The sequence below is a fragment of the Trifolium pratense genome, linkage group LG1 (genome assembly GCF_020283565.1).
Source record: "Trifolium pratense cultivar HEN17-A07 linkage group LG1, ARS_RC_1.1, whole genome shotgun sequence".
In the NCBI taxonomy this organism is placed as follows: domain Eukaryota; kingdom Viridiplantae; phylum Streptophyta; class Magnoliopsida; order Fabales; family Fabaceae; genus Trifolium; species Trifolium pratense.
Genome location: NC_060059.1, coordinates 8,502,684 through 8,523,227, shown reverse-complemented (window position 1 = coordinate 8,523,227; position 20,544 = coordinate 8,502,684). Strand labels below are relative to the sequence as shown.

The window sequence follows — 20,544 nt, the reverse complement described above, 5'->3', positions numbered from 1 at the left end:
TACAAGTGTAATGTTGACGTGGGATTTTATATTGATATAGGCAAGATAAGTACGAGTTGTTTTCAATATTTAAAGTTATGTTAGTATTTGTGAAAATTCGATTGGTTGTGCCAAAAAAATGAGATGTTAGCCTGTTAGGTACACTTGGTATTTTTCAATTTATGAGTTAGACTTATTTTTTAGGTCCGGTTAAGGTGCATAAGCCCAAGGTTATGCACCATGCATAATTGCTATGCGCGCCCCCCATATTGCTACGCGCCCCCCATTTTCTAGCCCCCAATTTCTAGCGCGCCCCCATATTGCTACACGCGCCCCCCAATTGCTACGCGCCCCCCCCATTTTCTAGCCCCCCAATTTCTAGCGCAACCCCCAGATTTTTTTTTTTTTTAGATTTCTAGCGCACCCCTCAGATTTTTTTTATCACGCTTTTAATTTTGATTGATTGAATTTTATTTTATTTTATTGATTAGGGATAAATTTCAGAGTATTATGTATGGTTAATTATTTTAGTAGTTAGTTTTAAACTAAAATCATGCCAAACCATCATCGCTGTAACCGCTGCAAGCTCTTCAATCTTCTTCGCTCTCGCTATCTTCGTTTTCCAATCGGAATCTTACAAATCGATTCTCTTGAATCGAACGAAAACGAGAACGAATTGCAATTTCTGAGATGAATCGGAATCGGAGTTTTGCAATTTCTGAGATGAATTGGAATCGGAGTTCGTGAGAGAAGGTGTGAGTTCGTGAGAGAAGGTGAAGAAGATGAACAGTGATCGCGGATGAACAGTGGTCACGTTTTCACTGTTTCGCGTAAGAGAAGATGAACAGTGAATTTTCGTTACAATTATTCTGTAAACCATTGTGCTGGTTAAATGGTTTCATAGAGTTAAAAAGTGAAACCATTTGTATTATAAAATGGTTTTATGTGTTTATTGAAATCAATATTGTGTTTTTATGGTTTTAAAAATCCTGGAAACCATTATGCTGATTAAATGGTTTCAGAGAGTTAAAAAGTGAAACCATTTGTATTATAAAATGGTTTTATGTGTTTATTGAAATCAATATTGTGTTTTTATGGTTTTAAAAATCCTGGAAACCATTATGCTGGTTAAATGGTTTCAGAGAGTTAAAAAGTGAAACCATTTGTATTATAAAATGGATTTATGTGTTTATTGAAATCAATATTGTGTTTTTAATATTGAATTTATTGAAATAATATTCCTTCATTATTATTACTATTACTGAACCAAATTAACATCTCAAGATTCTCTAACCAATAATCACTCAACAATTATAAAAAAAAATAAAAAATTAATCACTCTACTTTGTCTCCATTCAGCAAAAACACAAATATTTTATCACTAAAAAAAACCTCATCACAAAAAGAAAAACCAAGCTACCCAATTCAAGTCTAATTCATACGTTCTTCATTGCCGTTCAAATTCGATTCTGAGACAAAAAAAAAACCTAGAAATCTAAAAAAAAAAAAAAACCTGGGGGGTGCGCTAGAAATTGGGGGGCTAGAAAATGGGGGGTCGTAGCAATTGGGGGGCGCGCGTAGCAATTGGGCTTTCAGGCCTAGTAGGCTAAAAATAAAAACAAAACGTGTGCATCAGCAGAAAGGGGGTGGGGATAGCGAGCCTTTGGGGGGCTGGGGGGCGCGCGCGAGAAATTTCTGGGGGGCGCGCGAGTAATTCTGGGCTTATGCACCATGCATAAACACAGTGTTTTAAAAACCGGACCGGTCATTGAACCGGAGAGGGTATCGGGTCACTGGTTCATTGGTCGAACCACTGGGTCACTGGTCGAACTGCATGATAAACCGGATTAAATCGGATTAAACCGGTGGAATAAACCGGTCTTTATAATAAAACTACCTAGTTATATATGGGCTTTGCTTAAAAAAAATACGGGCTTAAACAAGTAACAACCTAATACCCATCTCTTAAAATAAGACTATAAATTGAAACAACCCTAATTATCTATTGTTTGTTGTCACTTGTCAGCCGCTGCCTCCTCTTCTTCTTCTACTTCTCCAAAATTTATTCTTCACTATTCTCCCTTCTACTCCCTTCTATGTTGCTGCTACTTCTATTCCCACAAGAATACATCATTAAAACTTATGAGAAGTAATAACATGAACATGAAATAGAGAATTTTAACAATTACAAGATTAAATTTATGTTATAGTTCCAATCTTCACCTCTTTGTTTCTAATTAATTTCAATAAATCTTTTCTCCTCTGTTAATTTCTCTAAATCTTCCCTTATCTGTTTCTACTGTTTACATTTTTTTTTTGGCAGATCTGTTTCCATTTTTTTTTTTAATGCATTAGACCGGTCGGTTTTCCAAAAAACCGCCTATGGTTTTTCCAAGTTTGACCGGTTTTGACCGGTTTATTTGCATGGTCGGTCTATTAGCGAACCAACTCGGTAACCCCTCCGGTTCACGGTCCGACCGGTTCGACCGGCCGGTCCGGTCCGGTTTTTAAAACACTGCATAAACATCCCCTTATGCATATTAACTTTTGCCTTATTTTTTGTGTTTAACTAAAAATAGACCCGTTCATTCCGTTTATTGTTCTATCAATAATGTCCATAAACATCTATTATTTGTTGATAGATAAATATGTAAAATAAAATATATACTAGCCATAGGGTATGACCTCCTCTCCTTAGAGTCATACATTATGCGTCTTTAAACTTTGAGCATATATACCTTAAACTTAAAAAAGTAAAAACCCAAAGACAAAACTCATCAACTTGAGGATTTTGAGAGCACCAAATAGTTACAAAAATCACATTGAACGATAAAGTCTCAAGAGGGAAATTAATGGCCATGGAGCATTGGCACGATATGCATTCCCACTCCACTTTTTTAGTGGACTTGGTAGGATTCTAGTTCTAGGACAAGAATAAGAATTTCAAATACAATGTTTTATTTTATTTTTGTTTACAATTAATGGTTTTGTATTTTTGATTAAAAAAAACTTTTAAATATTTTCATCCATACACAAATAGTAGAACCTTAGAATAAAAGTTCCAATAGCTAGCATAATAATGTGTGGTTAAGTGCAGAGGAGAAAATCCAACAATAAACATAATAAAAAAGAGAAACACTTCTATAGGTCTTCAAAGTTTAAGCCAAAGAATAGTAGCTATTGGCAAATATATAACCACTTGGCAATAATCAAGCCATTCAAAAACATAGGCACTCATTGTCTAATAATAAATATAAATATTAAATATTGAACAATAACATGTCCATACAAGTTGCACTTTTATGTAATCAAGCTTATTCTGTTTTTTCTTTTGTTGTATTTGTTTAGGTAACCATCTACTACTGTTTTTTAAAAATATAATACTATTGGTATAAAGTTTCTGCTACTTATGATGATTAATTTTTATCGGGAAATCTGTAAAATGTAGTATAAAATAGAATCTTCTCTTTCAATTTTTTTTTTCTCTATACATATGAATTAGAAATCAAACATCTAACCACATATTTAAAAAAAAAAATTACTCTTACCATTTAGATGGTTGGTCATTGGTCTACTATATACCAGTGCATTTTAATTTTAATTTTTTTGACAGCACTAGTGCATTTTAATTTTACTTCCATAATAGTTATTTTATATTCCAAAAAAGTTTATTCCGTCATTTAAAAACAAGTTGTAGGTGGATATGGATAAGCTTTACTATTTGGTTAGATATTTATTTCTTTCTATGAAGAGTTTATTATTTTGATTGAATTGAAGTTGTTAATTAATAGTAATAAATTAGATCACTTGGGGTTGGTCGAGTGGTGTTGGCTTGGACCCTTGGAATATGCTCCTCTCAAGGTCTCAGGTTCGATTCCCACTGGTGCAAATTTCAGTGGGCTAAGTCCATACAAAGAAAAAAAACTCTGGCTTTAAATGGGACCCCCGCAAGTGGGCGGTGAGATTGGTCCCTTTAAATTAGTCAGTTCTAAGGCCGGATACCAAGTTTTCAAAAAAAAAGTAGTAATAAATTAGTACTCCTAGAATGGAATCGTCGTGAATAACAAGAAGGGCAATGAACATGCAGTGGCAGTTCCAGCCTACATGTTGTTGCGTCAGCTACTATCCAGTCAGCTTATATTTATCCATAAAATTAATTAATTATTAAAAAAAAATCTTTGAAGTTATCGGCAATAGCAAATTTTTGGTAGAAGGAGGGGTAAATTTTTCAAGTCCAACATAAATCTTCAAGATCTTTTTTTACTAATAAAAATCAAATTAACTTGTTGATTTGCATCTCATAAATATAAAGTGAAAAATAATATCAGAAAATGATGTACGTACACATAAAACATATTATTTTTTTCATTTTTTTTGAAGGAAAATAAAACATTATTTGAGATGGAATAATACTAATTTATTTGTTTAAAAAAAGAAGTGTTGTTTATAAATAATAATAACAACATTTCTCAATTCAACGAGAATCATTTTATAAATCGTGAAAAACTTACACTTAAAATATATAATATCTCAAAAAAGATGTAATTGACTTAAGATCATAACCATGACATCATCTATAATAATCGAATTCAATAACACTTTTAGTTTCAACTATAGAGGTTAGTATTATTTTGTTACACCTAAAAGTTTTTTATTGATAGCAAATTAACGAAAAAAACAAGACTCTCTTTATAAAAATATAATTGTAAAAGAATTTACTCTTAAAACATAATACAATATTTCAAAAGATGGTATTATGAACTTAAAATCAGAACACATTTAATTTATTTTTACAAAGAATACTTTTTTTTCCAAATACTAGTTTAGTAGTTAGAAATTTTATCCTTAAACGTGAATAAATGTGGTATCTGAAATTCCAACCACAATCCTTACATATAAAATGTGATCTCTCTTACCAACTGAGTTAAGCTCGTGGGAGTGCGAAGAACACATTGATTATGAATATAATTGAAAATAATATTATAAGATAATTTTGGTAAAAATATTTTTGGTTTTTTGATTTAACTCTATCGCTCTCTTTTGTATTGTAACACATTCATTGTTCTTCTTCCTCTGCGCCATTCATATCGCTCTTTAACATAAAACTCTGTCCAAAACCACCGCTTCACTCTTTCATTATCCAATTTTCCCAATCTTATCCAAATTCTTCTATCACCTCAATCCCATTTTCATAACAATCTTTCTATCTATATATATTCTCTTTCACTTTTCTATTTTTTCGTAGCAATTTCGTGTCTAGTTTCTTACAACACACTGAAATTTCTAAAAAGACTGTGACTTTTTCAAAGGGTTGATCAGAAATGGTGTCAGCTAACGACCCAGTTGAGTCTTTTTTCAATTCCATTCAAGTTATGAAGGAATCGCTTTCACCACTTGAAGTCGGTTTTCGTAAGGCGGCGAAGGATTTTGAGCATTGTTTTTCAGGTGCAAAGAATAATCGCATTAATGGTGTTTGTTTAATTGCTCAAGTGAAAGATGGTGGTGAATTTCAGATCTGTGATGTTAAGAAGAAAAAAGGGTTATCAATGAAGGTTCCTTTGAAGTCCTTTTTGGGTATGTTTTCACAGAATTCAGGAAATGGTAATAAAACTCAAGTTGTTAAAGAAAATGAATCTTCTTGCAGTAATTGTTTGAAATTTTCTGTGACTTGGTCTTTGTTGGTTAGTGGGTTTTTTCAGTCATTGCCAATTCCTTTTAAATCTGGGAAAAAGAGGTTTCAGAAAGTGTGTGATGAAGATAATAATAATAAGGATAAGTGTTCATGCATGAAACAAACTTTTTCATCATGTGAAGTGAAACATAATGAGTCTAAGGGTCAATTTGTTAGGACAGTTAAGGAAAAGGTTGTGAAGAGGAAAGATGGAAAACAACATGTTTCACTTGAATGTCTTATAGGTTTTATCTTTGAACAATTGTCTCATACACTTCAGAATATTGATCATGGAATCAATGGAATGCAAGGGAATAATAATGACATTGAGTGCGAGAAAACTTCGTTGCATTCAGCTCCTTTTGGTCATGTTAATGCATTTACAAGTTTCTTGGAAGGGCACAAAGTGGATGTGAATGGTTTCTTAGGGAATTTGAATTTTGCAAAGGTGGGTGGTGTGCCATCAAGTGCAGCTGGGGAAGAAATAGCATCGCAGAAGGAAATCGGAGATAGTGGTAATGATGAAATTAAGGAAGAAAGTGTGGGAATTTCGGCGCAGAAGGTTGCGTCAAACATATTCAGCATTCCTTTAACAAATGTGGAGCGTCTAAAGACTACACTTTCAACTGTTTCATTGACTGAGTTGATTGAATTGCTACCGCAGCTTGGGAAAACATCGAAAGACCATCCTGATAAGAAGAAGCTATTCTCTGTACAGGATTTCTTTAGATACACAGAATCTGAAGGTGTGTCATCTTACATATAATTGCAAAAAAGTTTTATTTTTTGCTTGCAACTTAGGTTACTGTTTAGTATAATAACATAGAACCCTTGAATTATGGGGTACTTTTTAAAATCGTGCATTTATTAGTATACACATGTGTCATATAGGAATATGATATAATATCTAGGTATGCATGGATGTGGAATTCGAAGCTGAATGACGGGTAGTAAAAAGTCAATCTGAAAATAAGATCAGTGTTGGAGAGATGATATTTTGCTATGATAGATTAGTTGTCACATAAACAGTGATGAGATTAGGAATCAAACTTTTAGAGGAAAAAAATAAGATAGCTCCTATTGTACAAGATGATAAAATATAATCTTAGATTCTTAGGTGGTTTGGAGTCTGGACATTTGTGGAGAAGACCTATAGAAGCACCGGTTAGAAAGACAAATTGGCTAAGGGATATTTCATTGGTTAGATATAGAGGAAAATCAGGAAAAACTATAACTCAAATCATTGCAAAAGATTTGGAGTTAAATGGTCCATCTTTAGATATGATTCGTGATAGGATATTATGGCGTCATTTGATCCACATGGTCAACCGCATTTGGTGGGAAGAGACATTGATTGTCGTTATATTCGTGGATATACCAATGAGCCAGCCTGGATCTGATGTATGAATCCTTTGATCCATATAATGATATTGGCTATTTGCTTATAATTTGTTTAATTTTATTGGGGGTTAAAAAATAACGAGTTAATAGTAATTTAGGTTAGTTTAATGAATCTTCATAACTCAGGGTTCTAATGCCCTGGGAACATAGTTTTGTTTTGTAGAATGTGGTTTGGAAATGTCAATGAGCAAACAGAAAAGTTACTCATTCTTGGACACTCGATCTGCCTCTTAAAATTAAGCAGGCTATTTAAGGGGTGAGAGAAATAATTGTATATTTTTCTTTTTCATTTCTAGAGTTGTGGCTTAAAGGTTAACTATATAAGAAAGACAGAATATAGAGTGGCTTTTACCTGAATCTCTTGGTGAGGCTGTGTCCGTTGCTAGAACTTGTAACCACCTGGTTGCAAAGAAGTAATCTTATTAATAGATATGACACCTTCATGGAATCTTATGTACTACCATCACATGAGCACATATGAATGTTGAGGGATGTAGTTATAAAATGTTACAACACACAACAGTAACCAAATCCAAGTTTTTTTTATAAAAACTATGGTCTTGTTGACATAGTCTCAAGTTCAATATACACTCTTTTTTTGGAAGTATATTCTGATGTCTTCTTTCTTTTTGCATCTTTTCATATATCATATTTTCATATCTACTATTTACTATTTAGAGTACTGATAATCCATATCTATGATTAGTACTCTAAAAATAATGGTATGTCACACATGAACCTCTAACTTTTACAGGCTCATAATATGCTGCATGTTTCAGTAATGGGTGGATTAGTGTCCAAAGAGAACCAATTTTTGCTCATGTTACTTTACTTAATCTGTTAGTGGCCTTCCCAAACAGAGCCTTGGTGTATATGATTAATCTTTCAATAAATATATCTTTATTTTATATCATTGAATATATTCATAAAAAGGTGTCTCAGTCTTATGGAAAAACATAAACGAAATAAATAAATAAATAAAAAGAGAAAATAAGCACAACAAAAAAAGAGGATTATTTTTTGAGGTTACCGAGCTATGGTATTGTTTATTTCAAAGTTAGAATTATGGTTTCTGAACTGATTTAACTAAAACTCTGATGAGCTTCTCTGGAGAGGTTTTGAGATATGATGCAAGTATCAAAGTATTAAGAAAGAGGGGCGTAGGTATTGTTCTATCATACATCCTACATATCAAAATTTTGTATAAAAATCTAATTCCGTATTATGAGTGTTTCATGATAATATCAGAATTCAGAGCTGCCTTGTTATGCATATAGTACTTGATAGACGATATTAGTTCTAAGATATATTTTTACTGATCTATTTCTGACATCTTTGCTTGCAGTATTCAAAACCTCATTTTTGCTCGCTGACTCCCCATTTATTTTTTGTGTATAATGTATATTATTTGTTTTCTGGAATGACACGTTGATTCTTTGCATTATCATCATACAGGGAGGAGATTCTTTGAGGAGTTAGACAGAGATGGCGATGGCCAAGTAACTTTAGAAGATCTAGAAATTGCAATGAGAAGGAGAAAGCTTCCACGAAGATATGCTAAAGAGTTCATGAGCCGCACTAGAAGTCATTTATTCTCTAGGTCTTTTGGTTGGAAACAATTCTTATCATTCATGGAACAAAAGGAGCCAACGATTCTTCGTGCATACACTTCTTTGTGTTTAACCAAGTCAGGGACGTTGAAGAAAAGTGAAATATTGGAGTCACTAAAGAATTCAGGACTGCCTGCAAATGAAGACAATGCTGTCGCAATGATGCGATTTCTAAATGCAGACACAGAAGAATCTATCTCATATGGACATTTCCGCAATTTCATGCTCCTGCTTCCCTCAGACCGTCTTCAAGAGGATCCTAGGTAAGAGGAATATTATCATTTGATTGATTTTCTTTCATTGCTTTTCTTCTCCTTATGTATTATATACCAAGTCCATTGCTAATTTTCTTGGACCTTCAGGAGTATTTGGTTTGAAGCTGCAACTGTAGTTGCGGTTCCACCATCCGTCGAAATTCCTGCTGGAAGTGTTCTAAGATCTGCATTGGCAGGTGGCCTTTCTTGTGCCCTGTCATGTGCATTACTGCATCCAGTTGATTCAATCAAGGTATTTTATTGAACTTAATGGTTTCTGTAGTTACTGATTTCATGATTTTTGGCTCCCTGATAATTATCTTATTTGTTGTGTTATGTTAGACTCGAGTACAAGCATCAACTATGTCCTTCCCTGAAATAATTGCTAAGCTGCCAGAGATCGGAACACGTGGTTTATACAGGGGTTCAATCCCTGCAATTCTTGGACAGTTTTCAAGGTTGCTTATTAAATATCTCTTCATTTCTTCTCTGCCACTTTCCTTTATCTTGACAATATAATAAGCAGCAAAGAAAGACGATAGCTTCATTAGTACTTAACCTCTCAATCATGAGTTGTGTCATTTTTCTTTCAATCTCATAATAGCTTTTGAAAATGTAGCCATGGCCTGCGAACTGGGATATTTGAAGCGAGTAAATTGGTGTTGGTAAATGTTGCTCCGAATTTACATGAACTCCAGGTAATTTGTACATCCTGTTTTCTATTATCTATATATTTAGCTACCACGGTTATGCATTCCTTTCACTTTCTTCATCCTTGCACATTGTTTGGAATGCAGAGAACATAAAATGAATTGCCTCATTTCCCTGGTGCCTTCCTTTTGTGCCATATATTTTCAGGTTTTCTGCATTATATAATTAGGTATTAGTTAAACTTGTTGCATTATCCAGAAAAGTGGTTGACAATATAATCAAACTGCTGTAGTAATTAAGGATGAATTAAAAAGAAGAGTGATACATATTACATAACATGAGGGAACAAAATTATAAATCCTTATTAAAATGATGCAAATGCTTTTCAATTGAGGGCTATTATAATAGAGAAATAGCTAGATGAAATAGGAAAATAGCTAAAAGCCAAACAATGCCTTATGACTGTAACTAACTTGTGCTGATTCAGCACAAGTCTCAACTGATGGTGGAGGTGAATTTAAAGCCTTGCCTTCTTTACTTCTATGTGGTATAATTGACAAACTGACGTGTCCACACACAAACTGCTTCGTGGAAAAGAATCACAGACATGTAGTTGAGACAGGGCTCACTCTGTTGGCTCAGACTAACTTGCTACTTCAATATCGGGACCATGCCTACTTTGTTCTACTTCTAAATATGTAATCTCCCTAATTTTTCCTATACAAAACAGTTCCCGACTACAAGTTTCTTAGGCTATGCATGCGAGTTTTGGAGGGGGAGGAGAGGGAACAACTTTGGGAAAAAGGAAGAAAGAAAGGAAATATGAAGGACGGATAGTCCCCAACTTGTATTGGAGGAAGATTTTGGATGGTTTTAGAGGGCTTAGATAAATTCTTCAAAGCCATTAAATGTTTTTATAATACTGTCACAATTAAAAATATCACATAAGCATTTCTTCTCATTCTCTAAAATAACACTATCTTAGATAGAGTTGAAGATTTCTTTATCTTCTTTTGTCCTCCCTTCCAAATTCCTAAACAAAGATTCTAAAGATTTTTTTGATGTGCTTTCTATCCTAACCTTAGACCTGATAATCCTCACAAATTTGCCTATCATTTTAAGGGCTGTCTTCCTTGAATATCTCCAATCACAGGCTACAAATGCCTCGCTGCTGATGGAGAACTTACATCTCACAAGATGTCATCTTCAATGAAATCAGATTTCCCTATCCTCTCTTGTTCCCAAAATACTCCCAGTTCCTATCACTGCATCCAGATCAACCCTTTTCCCATCCCATCAACACTGCCTCAATTCCAGAGCACTGCTTCTTCAATTCAAGCCACTTCCTCCTGCTCTATACCCTATGCCTCCATTGATCACAATGCTCTCCCGTCAAACACTGAACCAGTCCTTCTCCTGCTAATGCCTCATTCTCAGCCAGCCCTCTCAACCCTAGCAGTCCTTCCCCATCATAGTAATTCTTAGTTACAACGATCTACATATTGGTATTTATACCAATCAGAACTGATTCTCAATCAGTCGAGGCTTGTGTTTAGTCAGCACATGTTAGTTACATTCATAAGGCCTGGTTTGGCTTTAAGGTATTTCCTATTTCATCTAGCGGGTTCTCTATTAAATTGTTTTATTACTCTAAGATAAATATAAATTTATTAATACTTGAAAATTTATGCACTCACTTATAGCGAACTTCAGTATATATTATGCAAATGATGGAGATATATCAAATAAGAGGGATATTATTCTATGATAATGAGGGGAGTAAATATTAACCATTGAATATTATTTCTGAGTGTTAAGATTAAAATATGACTTTTTTATTTTTAGAACAGTCATCCTGTGAACATTTAGTAACTTTTAGTTGTGATCACACATGTATGGTTGTATTATAGTCAAGATTTTTTAGTCCTTTCATTCTTAAAAATTATCCTCACTTGATACAACTTCTGTGGTTGACCGGTTCATTATATTGTTTGAAAGGGTCTGGTCTGTCGGTACTTCTCTAAAACCTTTAAGTCTCACAGATAAGCATTTCTATAGGTACAATCTATAGCATCATTCTGTAGCACATTTTTGGGAACAGCTGTGCGGATACCCTGTGAGGTGTTGAAGCAGAGATTGCAGGCTGGTCTTTTCGACAATGTGGGCGAGGCTTTGGTTGGGACTTGGAGGCAAGATGGTCTTAAGGGATTTTTTCGTGGAACCGGAGCAACACTTTGTCGAGAGGTTCCATTTTATGTTGCTGGCATGGGGCTTTATGCTGAATCTAAAAAGGTGCGTAAATTTTGTGATCTATTGTGCTTCTTGGTTTTGGATTTGTCTATGGAATTTTCTTAGATTTATGCATTGTAAATTCATTGAAACTCAATGAAACTCAATGAATGTGCATATTTCCATTGCATACTTCCTCTGAGAAATCACGATACCATTCTTGGATTATACCACCTGAGAAATCTCAATATATACTTTCATGAATGCTACAGGGTGTCCAAAAGCTACTTGGACGTGAACTCGAGGCCTGGGAAACAATTGCAGTTGGAGCCTTATCCGGTGGCTTGGCAGCTGTTGTTACGACACCGTTTGATGTCATGAAAACTAGAATGATGACTGCGCAAGGTCGGTCTGTGTCAATGAGCTTAGTAGCCATCACTATTCTTCGCCATGAGGGACCCCTTGGCTTATTCAAAGGAGCAGTTCCTAGATTCTTTTGGATTGCTCCTTTAGGTGCCATGAACTTTGCAGGTTATGAGTTAGCAAGGAAGGCCATGAATAAAAATGAAGAGGCTAAGACTGGAAATTTAGACTAATGTGTCACATAGTCAGCAATGTCTCATGGAATTTTTGAGTTTCTATCAGTGAGGCCATTGACGCTACTCTGAAATACACATTTTGCTTCATTTCATACTTTTCTGAGTCTGCCATTTGTAGCAGCAGGTTTTTCTTTTTAAAGAAAATATTCATGTTTTACTTTGCAAACTAAAAAGGTGCAATTTATTTTCTTCATCTGATGTACAGATTTTTGTTAATCTTCTGTGTATCTTTCAGCTTTCATCATTTTGTTTCTTGGTTCATTTAATTGTCATTCTCTTTTGAGTTGGTTCCAAATCTGCTTATTTTTTGTTTGATGGTCTCATTTACAATCAACTTATTATTATTAGAATATAGTTCTTGTGGTTGAAACCATGGTTTAATAATTTCCATATTTTATTTTTTGAGAGTAATAAGTGGATAGTTGTTACATTTGACCCCTTTCATAATGAGTTAACTCCAACACAATATGTTCATTTGATTCACAACTTTTTGCCGCATGCATGAAGCTGATAAAATACTTTTTGATGACTTACATTCATATAATATTAGAACATGTCATATAGAATGTTATGATTGGCTAAAAAGGCGGTCATACGAGCTTGAGACTTTACAAAGAAGGGTCACAAGAATTGGATGAAAATTATCAATTTTTTGACAAAGAAGGGTCATGCGAAAATGAAGAAATTGTGGCAAGAATTTGATAATTTTCATCCAATTCTTGAAGACAATTGCTTATACTATAGCAAAGCCATAGAAAATGCGGAGAGGAAGACCAAGTTATTCCTTTTAGCAAAGGGTTCAATGAACAATATTCAGCTGAAGATCTCAAATCATTTTAATGGAACCCTTGCCTAACATTGGTAAAGTTTACTCATTGCTTGTTCAATAAGAAAGACAATCAATAATCCCTTTGGATGAATCTAAGCTCGTACTTGCCAAACACGAAAAAAGAAAACTAACTATAATATTTCAATAAATATATAATTATTTTCAATAAAATTAAAGATTAATTTATGCAAAAAAAAGAAACTCACTAAATATATTTAAGTTTTTTGAAAAATAATTTAACATAAATTATAAAGTCAATAGTAATAATTTTAGTATTACTATATATAAAGAAGAGAATACATGAGTTTTGGTGTCGACTTTTCATAATACCAACAAACTCACGATATAAAAAAACTGACTTCCATCTAGAATTTTCTTCTTCAGCCAAAACCCTCTCCCTCTTTCATAACCATTTTCACACAATGTCTTCGACTGCTAATGCACCTCCTCCGCCATCTGACATAGAAGCTCCGATTGTTGGCGCCGGTTCGACGGAAACCCACACTTGTTGATGCTAGCAATCCTAGGAATCACCTATTTCACCCTACAAGGTTTTGCCATATTTTTCATACTCAGTTTCAAATTACAACTAGATATCAACAACCCTTGGTTCCGCATCTGCATACAATATGGGTTTCTTATATTTGCTGGTGTCTATTTTTGCCTCATCAATTGGTATTATATGGCATCTTCCATAGGAGGAACAATAAGAGTAGCAGAACCACCAACATAACAAGACTTTTCATATTTGTACCTAGGAACAACAAACTCAATGTTTAACTATTTGCTTCATATTTGTAACTTCTATTTTACAGTTCTATGATAATAACTTTGATTTTAATTTCTTTTAGAGCTAATATTTACCTTTTTGTTTTGAGCCAATATTTATCCTCTGTACAAATATTCAAATTCAAATTGTTTGTAGCAATATCACACTTAATTATAGTCTTAATTAGTGTGTGAGTTCGTGCCTAAAAAACTTCGGGGGCGTTTGATTCACGGATGATAAATTTATGATAAACTCATCGCTTGTTAGATTTGGATTGAGATGTGAAGATTTGTCATTTCTTATCATGAAGCAAATCAACAGACATACGCTTTAGCAAATTTTGGTTGCTAGTTGGATATTTTTTTGTTTTAGTAGCTTAGTGGCCAGACTCACACTATAAAGTGTGAAGAAGTGGAAAATTTAGGATTCCAAACTTAGCCTCTATAATGTCTCTAATAGCGCTACCAAATAAGTTAACATTACAAAAAAGTTGATCGTTGTCTGACTCAATTTGGTCATGTATTGTTAACTAATGTTTCGGGGATTGTTTCCCTTGTTTGATTCTTGTGTAGCTTTTTTTAAAAGAAAATTTAATTTTACACTCTTAGTCCTCTTTCTATATAAGTAAAAAAAATAAAAACACCTTTAGGGGATACACCAAATTGTTAGACCTATACATGCTTCTGTCACAAGTTTTCTCAAGAAGCTAATTTTCCATTCTTCTATACATTCTTTAGCATCATCTACATCATAGTTAAAGTCACTACCGATAAAACTGTCTCAACTAGATTATCTTCCTCACAATACAGATCTTACTCTGCAGAATTTTTCATGTTGCAGGTCCCATGATGCAGGGATACCTTGTCCTTCTAAATTAGGGAAGAAAATGCAAAGGAAATTTCAATAGGGAACAAAAAGGGGAGGGTGAATCCTAAGGCCTAAACTGCCTGCAAGAAAGCACACTAGGCAAGAAGACAACACTGAAACCAAACGATGAAGAATGACTAGCACCAAGAATGGTGTCTCAGAGTAAAAGGAGGATGCTATTCAACAAGAGAAGCTGGCTAGAAACTAGGGTCATATCACTGCAGGAGCAGCATGTACCGCCTTTACAAAGGATGCAAACTCAAACACAGTGCTTTGTGTGACCTGTGTCGACTTTTTACTGTTAATTATTATTGTATGGTTGTGAACATTTAGTAACTTCTAGTTGTGATCACCCATGTATGGTTGTATGCCAAGATTTACTCCTTTCACTGGTAAAAATATCCTCACTCGGTAGACTTCTGCGACCTTTGAGTCGGCGATACAAATATCGTCGCCAAGGATAGCATACTTATCAAAGCGCTTCCCCAGCCAGATATATCTTCTCCGCACACCACCAAATGGTGGGACAGTGTAAAGAGCGGCCAAGAAGATACATCTTCCATGGTTGACAATAGGTTCATTATATTGTTTGAAAGGGTCTGGTTTGTCAGTACTTCTCTAAAACCTTTAAGTCTCGCATATATGCATTTCTATAGGTACAATCTATAGCATCATTCTGTAGCACGTTTTTGGGAACAGCTGTCCGGATACCCTGTGAGGTGTTGAAGCAGAGATTGCAGGCTGGTCTTTTCAACAATGTGGGCGAGGCTTTGGTTGGGACTTTGCAGCAAGATGGTCTTAAGGGGTTTTTTCGTGGAACCGGAGCAACACTTTGTCGAGAGGTTCCATTTTATGTTGCTGGCATGGGGATTTATGCTGAATCTATAAAGGTGCGTAAATTGTTACCTGTTGTGCTTCTTGGTTTTGGATTTGTCTATGGAATTTTCTTAGATTTATGCATTGTAAATTCATTGAAACTAAATGAATGTGCGTATTTCAATTGCATACTTCCTCTGAGAAATCACGATACCATTCTTGGATTATACCACCTGAGAAATCTCAATATATACTTTCATGAATGCTACAGGGTGTCCAAAAGCTACTTGGACGAGAACTCGAGGCCTGGGAAACAATTGCAGTTGGAGCCTTATCCGTTGGCTTGGCAGCTATTGTTACGACACCGTTGACTGCGCAAGGTCGGTCTGTGTCAATGAGCTTAGTAGCTATCACTATTCTCCGCCATGAGGGACCCCTTGGCTTATTCAAAGGAGCAGTTCCTAGATTCTTTTGGATTGCTCCTTTTGGTGCCATGAACTTTGCAGGTTATGAGTTAGCAAGGAAGGCCATGAATAAAAATGAAGAGGCTAAGACTGGAAATTTAGACTAATGTGTTACATAGTCAGCAGTGTCTCATGGAATTTTTGAGTTTCAATCAGTGAGGCCATTGATCCTGCTCTGAAATACACATTTTTCTTCATTTCATACTTTATGAGTCTGCCATTTGTAGCAGCAGGTTTTTCTTTTTAAAGAAAATATTCATGTTTTACTTTGCAAACTAAAAAGGTGCAATTTATTTTCTTCACCTGATGTACAGATTTTGTTAATCTTCTGTATCTTACATCATTTTGTTTCTTGGTTCATTTAATTGTCATTCCATTTTGAGTTGGTTCCAAGTCTGCTTATTTTTTGTTTGATGGTGTCATTTACAAAATTACAATCAACTTACTATTATATAGTAATTATTATTAGAATATAGTTCTTGTGGTTAAAACCATGGTTTAATAATACCCATGTTTTATTTTTTAGAGGGTACATTAGGATACCACTTTTCTCATCCAGCATGAATTTGGAAAAAATTTCACACCCATCGCCTCAGTTCCTCTAGAGTCAAAGATTAAAACAAGGTTGTCAGAATCTAGTTTTCATGCATACACGTCAACTCGTTTTAACTGGTGTTCTGTTTATATACGACGTATTTGTTTTGTAGCCTCTTTTACGGGTCTATGTCCGTCTTGTACGGAGACCTGATTAATAATAATATATTTGTCGTTCAGAAAAAGGAAAAAAAAACTTGTAAACTCGTAGTGTTTACCTCATATTAAAATGATATATAATATATATTTTAACTTATTTAATTTTGAATGTAATATAAAATTAATAATTTTATTTTTAATTCAGAATTTAAGTATTATGAATATTAATTAAAGAAAATATGACAAAATTAATATATTATTAATTTTAAATAAAAACAAATTTTAAATATTGGATAATTCACACTTAATTGATTTTCTCTCTTTCTTATTAGTTTTTTTCGACGGACTCTCGTTCTTATTAGTTAAATATGACTATATATAGTCATGCATTTCAATAACAAATAACACAACTACCATATTCCCATCAATATATATTGTAAAAAATCATATGTCTTTCATTTGTTTTACGTATTAAATATGACTCTTTGAATCATACATTACATATCACGTATTCAATATATCTTGTATATTTTAACCCGTATTGTTGTATTTAATTTTTACGAAATCCTATTATACTATGTATCTTCTTTCTTTTTTGACAATATTTATATATCATTTATCAAATAACCTATTATATTTAATGTCCACATTCTTAGCTTAACTGATAGAAATGTCGAAATTGCTAGGTCATTAGTCATTTCGCCTATCTACTTAAAAAACTTATTGTATTTAACTAATTGCACAGAATTTTGCAATATTATGTTATTTTATCAAAATATAATAATTACTTATTTGTTTTTGTTTCTCACTTGTTTTCATCTATTCTTTTTCTATTGTTTTTATTTTTTATTTTTTTCGCACACCTGCATAAAAATAGGATACATTGTTGGAAACACACGGGTACTAAAAGTTATTATTTATCTAAGTCTTATTGTGCTTCCTAGGTTCCATAGTTACAAGTGTAAGTAATTGTTCCTCGTATAATTATTAATATAAACTATTATAAAAAATAAGCGTAATTCTACATAAGATATTGTATTTATTTATTTATTGACGCATGTATTTATTTATTATTAATATGATAAAATTTGAACTTTTGAATTGACTAAAAAAAAAGTTTGAATCGTTAGGTGAAAACATACAAGTTTAAGTGATTTTATTGATTTTATAGAGAGTTAAATCGCGTAAACTCATTTTAAATTTCGATTTTACTCAAAATAATTTTAGCTCCAATGTAACACGACATTCATACCTAAAAATGTAAAATCCATAAAGTATACAAAATTTTTTAAGCACATAAAGTATACAATTTAAAATCAGTTTTTAACAACCTTGGATTAAAATTTTCAATCTACCCATACAAGCAACATCAATAACACATAGTTGTAACGTGGATAAAAACTTCACATCATAATGAAATCTACAACTCGAATGTTATGATTGGTTAAAGAAGTGGTTATACGAGTTGAGACTTTACAAATAAGGGCATATTTATATTAACAGGCAATTGACATAATCAAAGATGAGATGTTTTTGATACGCTATGTTATTAGTAGCGGTTTTCAGAGGGTGTTTGGATGGAGAGGTGGCTCAGTGAACCGGATGTTTAGGGACACCAAAATTATTATTTTTTAGGATAAGCTTAAACTCTAATAAAAAAATTAAAATTAAATGAAAAAAAATTGTCGTTGCCACGTGACAGATGAGAATAGTTATCACTATACTACAACGACTCAATTGACTTGTATATACATAAAATAAATTATGACCATGAAAATAGACGGCGGACAATGCATCGATTTTTGTTAACTTCTAATTTGTTTATTCACTAAGATCTTTTAACCTTAGCAATTTTAACATTTAGCTCAAACCAGTTGAGCTACCCACCCAACTTGATCTCAATGTTGAATTGATGTTAGTTCCTTTAGGATTGAATTCAAGTTCAGCCATAGAAAAATAATCAAGCAATCACTTTTTACGAAATTTTCGCGATTTTCGTGAAAAGTAAAAGGAAAAAAAAAAAAAAGATAAGCATTAACTTTCTTTCAATTTTATTTGTGAGGCATATGATAGATTACTCACTAATCACAACAAAAGTAAACTGGAACTAGCTCATGCTATGTGTGCAAACTGTGGCACTAAACTGGTTTGTAGATCTTAAGAGATTGTCCTCTCATTATGCCGTTATAGATTAACGTGGTTCTTGTGGATGCTAGAGATTGTTTTTTTTAATGGGAAGCTGCAACATTGGATTAATTTCAATTTTCAACATTAATTCAAATGTTAGTTGGAATTTGGAATGGTGGTGTTGTTTGGCAGGATTATTGAGCATCATGCCATTCAGCATTGTGTATGGACGCGGCAAAATAAGGAGTTGCATGAAGATAATTTTCATTGAACAAGCCAGTTGGTTCAACATGGTTTGAAATTTAGCCTTCAGTATTACCAAACTGAGAAGGTGGATAAAAATAGAATTAAATATGTTTTTAATCCTTTTTAATATACCGAGGTTAAATATATTCTTTTTGAACTTTGATCCCCTGAAACCATTCCCATCTTTGATTATGTCACAAACTATTGATATAGTTAGGACTCTTCTTTGTAAAGTTTCAAACTCGTATGACCACCTTTTCTTTTCTTTTCTTTTCTTTTATTATGTTGAATCTTTAACTGTATCTCAGTTGATTAAGCCGGATTTGATTGATAGTGTTATGAGTTGCTCTTTGGTGAGGAAAGCTAGTTGCTTGTTAGATTTGCATTGAGATGTGGAAATTTGTCATTTTTATCGTGAAGCAAATCAACGGGATATAGGCTTTAACAAATTTTGGTTGCTCCTTGGATATTTTTTTTGGTTTAGTAACTTGGTGACAAGACTCGCACTATAAAGTGTGTAGAAGTGAAAAATCCGGGATTCAAACCTTAGCACCTTCAATAATATCCCTAATAAATATCAACTAAGCTAACCTTACAAGACAGTTGATCAATGTTGCTCATTGTCCGACTCAATTTCGTCATTTATCAACTAATGTGACTCAATTTCGTCATTTATCAACTAATGTTTTGGAGATTGTTTCCAAAAACACCTTTAAGTGATACACCAAATTGTTAGACCTATAGGCTTCTGTCTCAAGTTTTCTCAAGAAACTAATTTTGCATTCTTCTATACATTCTTTAACACCATCTACATCAAACATAGTTAAAGTCACAATCAATAAAACAGTCTCAATTAGATTATCTTCCTCACAATACAGATCTTACTCTGCAGAATTTTTCATGTTGCAGGTCCCATGATGCGGTGAAACTTTGTCCTTCAAAATTAGGAAAACAAAGGAAGAAAATGCGAAGGAAATTTCAATAGGGAACGAAAAGGGTAGGGTTAATCCTAAGGCCTAAACTGCCCGCAAGAAAGCACACTAGGCAAGAAGACAGCACTGAAACCAAAGGATGAAGAAAGACTAGCACCAAGAATGGTGTCTCAGTAAAAGGAGGATGCTATTCAACAAGAGAAGATGGATAGAAACGGGTCATATCACATCACTGCAGGAGCAGCATGTACCGGCTTTACAAAGGGTCAATTTGATGCAAACCCAAACACAGGGCTTTGTGTGACCTGGGTCAACTTTGTTACTGTTAATTATTATGGTAATGTAATTATCAGGCTTACCATCAAATGGAAACAAAACAATTATATATATTTACCAAATACACACAA

At 33.6% G+C, this 20,544-nt stretch overlaps 1 protein-coding gene across 2 annotated transcripts; it reads left to right on the top strand.

Annotated features, from left to right (window-relative positions):
* Window positions 1-4,994: 4,994 nt before the first annotated feature.
* Window positions 4,995-16,261, top strand: LOC123918994 (mitochondrial substrate carrier family protein C). Of its 2 annotated transcripts, XM_045971221.1 has the most exons (8): window positions 5,023-6,396; window positions 8,507-8,924; window positions 9,024-9,168; window positions 9,258-9,373; window positions 9,535-9,613; window positions 11,625-11,858; window positions 12,068-12,200; window positions 16,056-16,261. In XM_045971221.1, exons 1-8 carry the CDS (start codon window positions 5,301-5,303, stop codon window positions 16,244-16,246), a joined length of 2,412 nt encoding a protein of 803 aa, XP_045827177.1. In that variant the 5' UTR covers window positions 5,023-5,300; the 3' UTR covers window positions 16,247-16,261. The 2 variants fall into 2 exon arrangements, with proteins under 2 accessions (XP_045827169.1, XP_045827177.1); XM_045971213.1 differs by lacking the exon at window positions 16,056-16,261 and having other exon boundaries at window positions 4,995-6,396; window positions 12,068-12,655.
* The last annotated feature ends 4,283 nt before the right edge of the window (window positions 16,262-20,544 follow it).

What these genes read in the sequence shown, in the direction of transcription:
- LOC123918994 (XM_045971221.1), top strand. Translation starts at nt 5,301, where the DNA reads ATGGTGTCAGCTAACGACCCAGTTGAGTCTTTTTTCAATTCCATTCAA. An exon ending in TAGATACACAGAATCTGAAG is followed by an intron (nt 6,397 to 8,506) that starts GTGTGTCATCTT and finishes ATCATCATACAG; the next exon opens with GGAGGAGATTCTTTGAGGAG. An exon ending in CGAATTTACATGAACTCCAG is followed by an intron (nt 9,614 to 11,624) that starts GTAATTTGTACA and finishes GCATTTCTATAG; the next exon opens with GTACAATCTATAGCATCATT.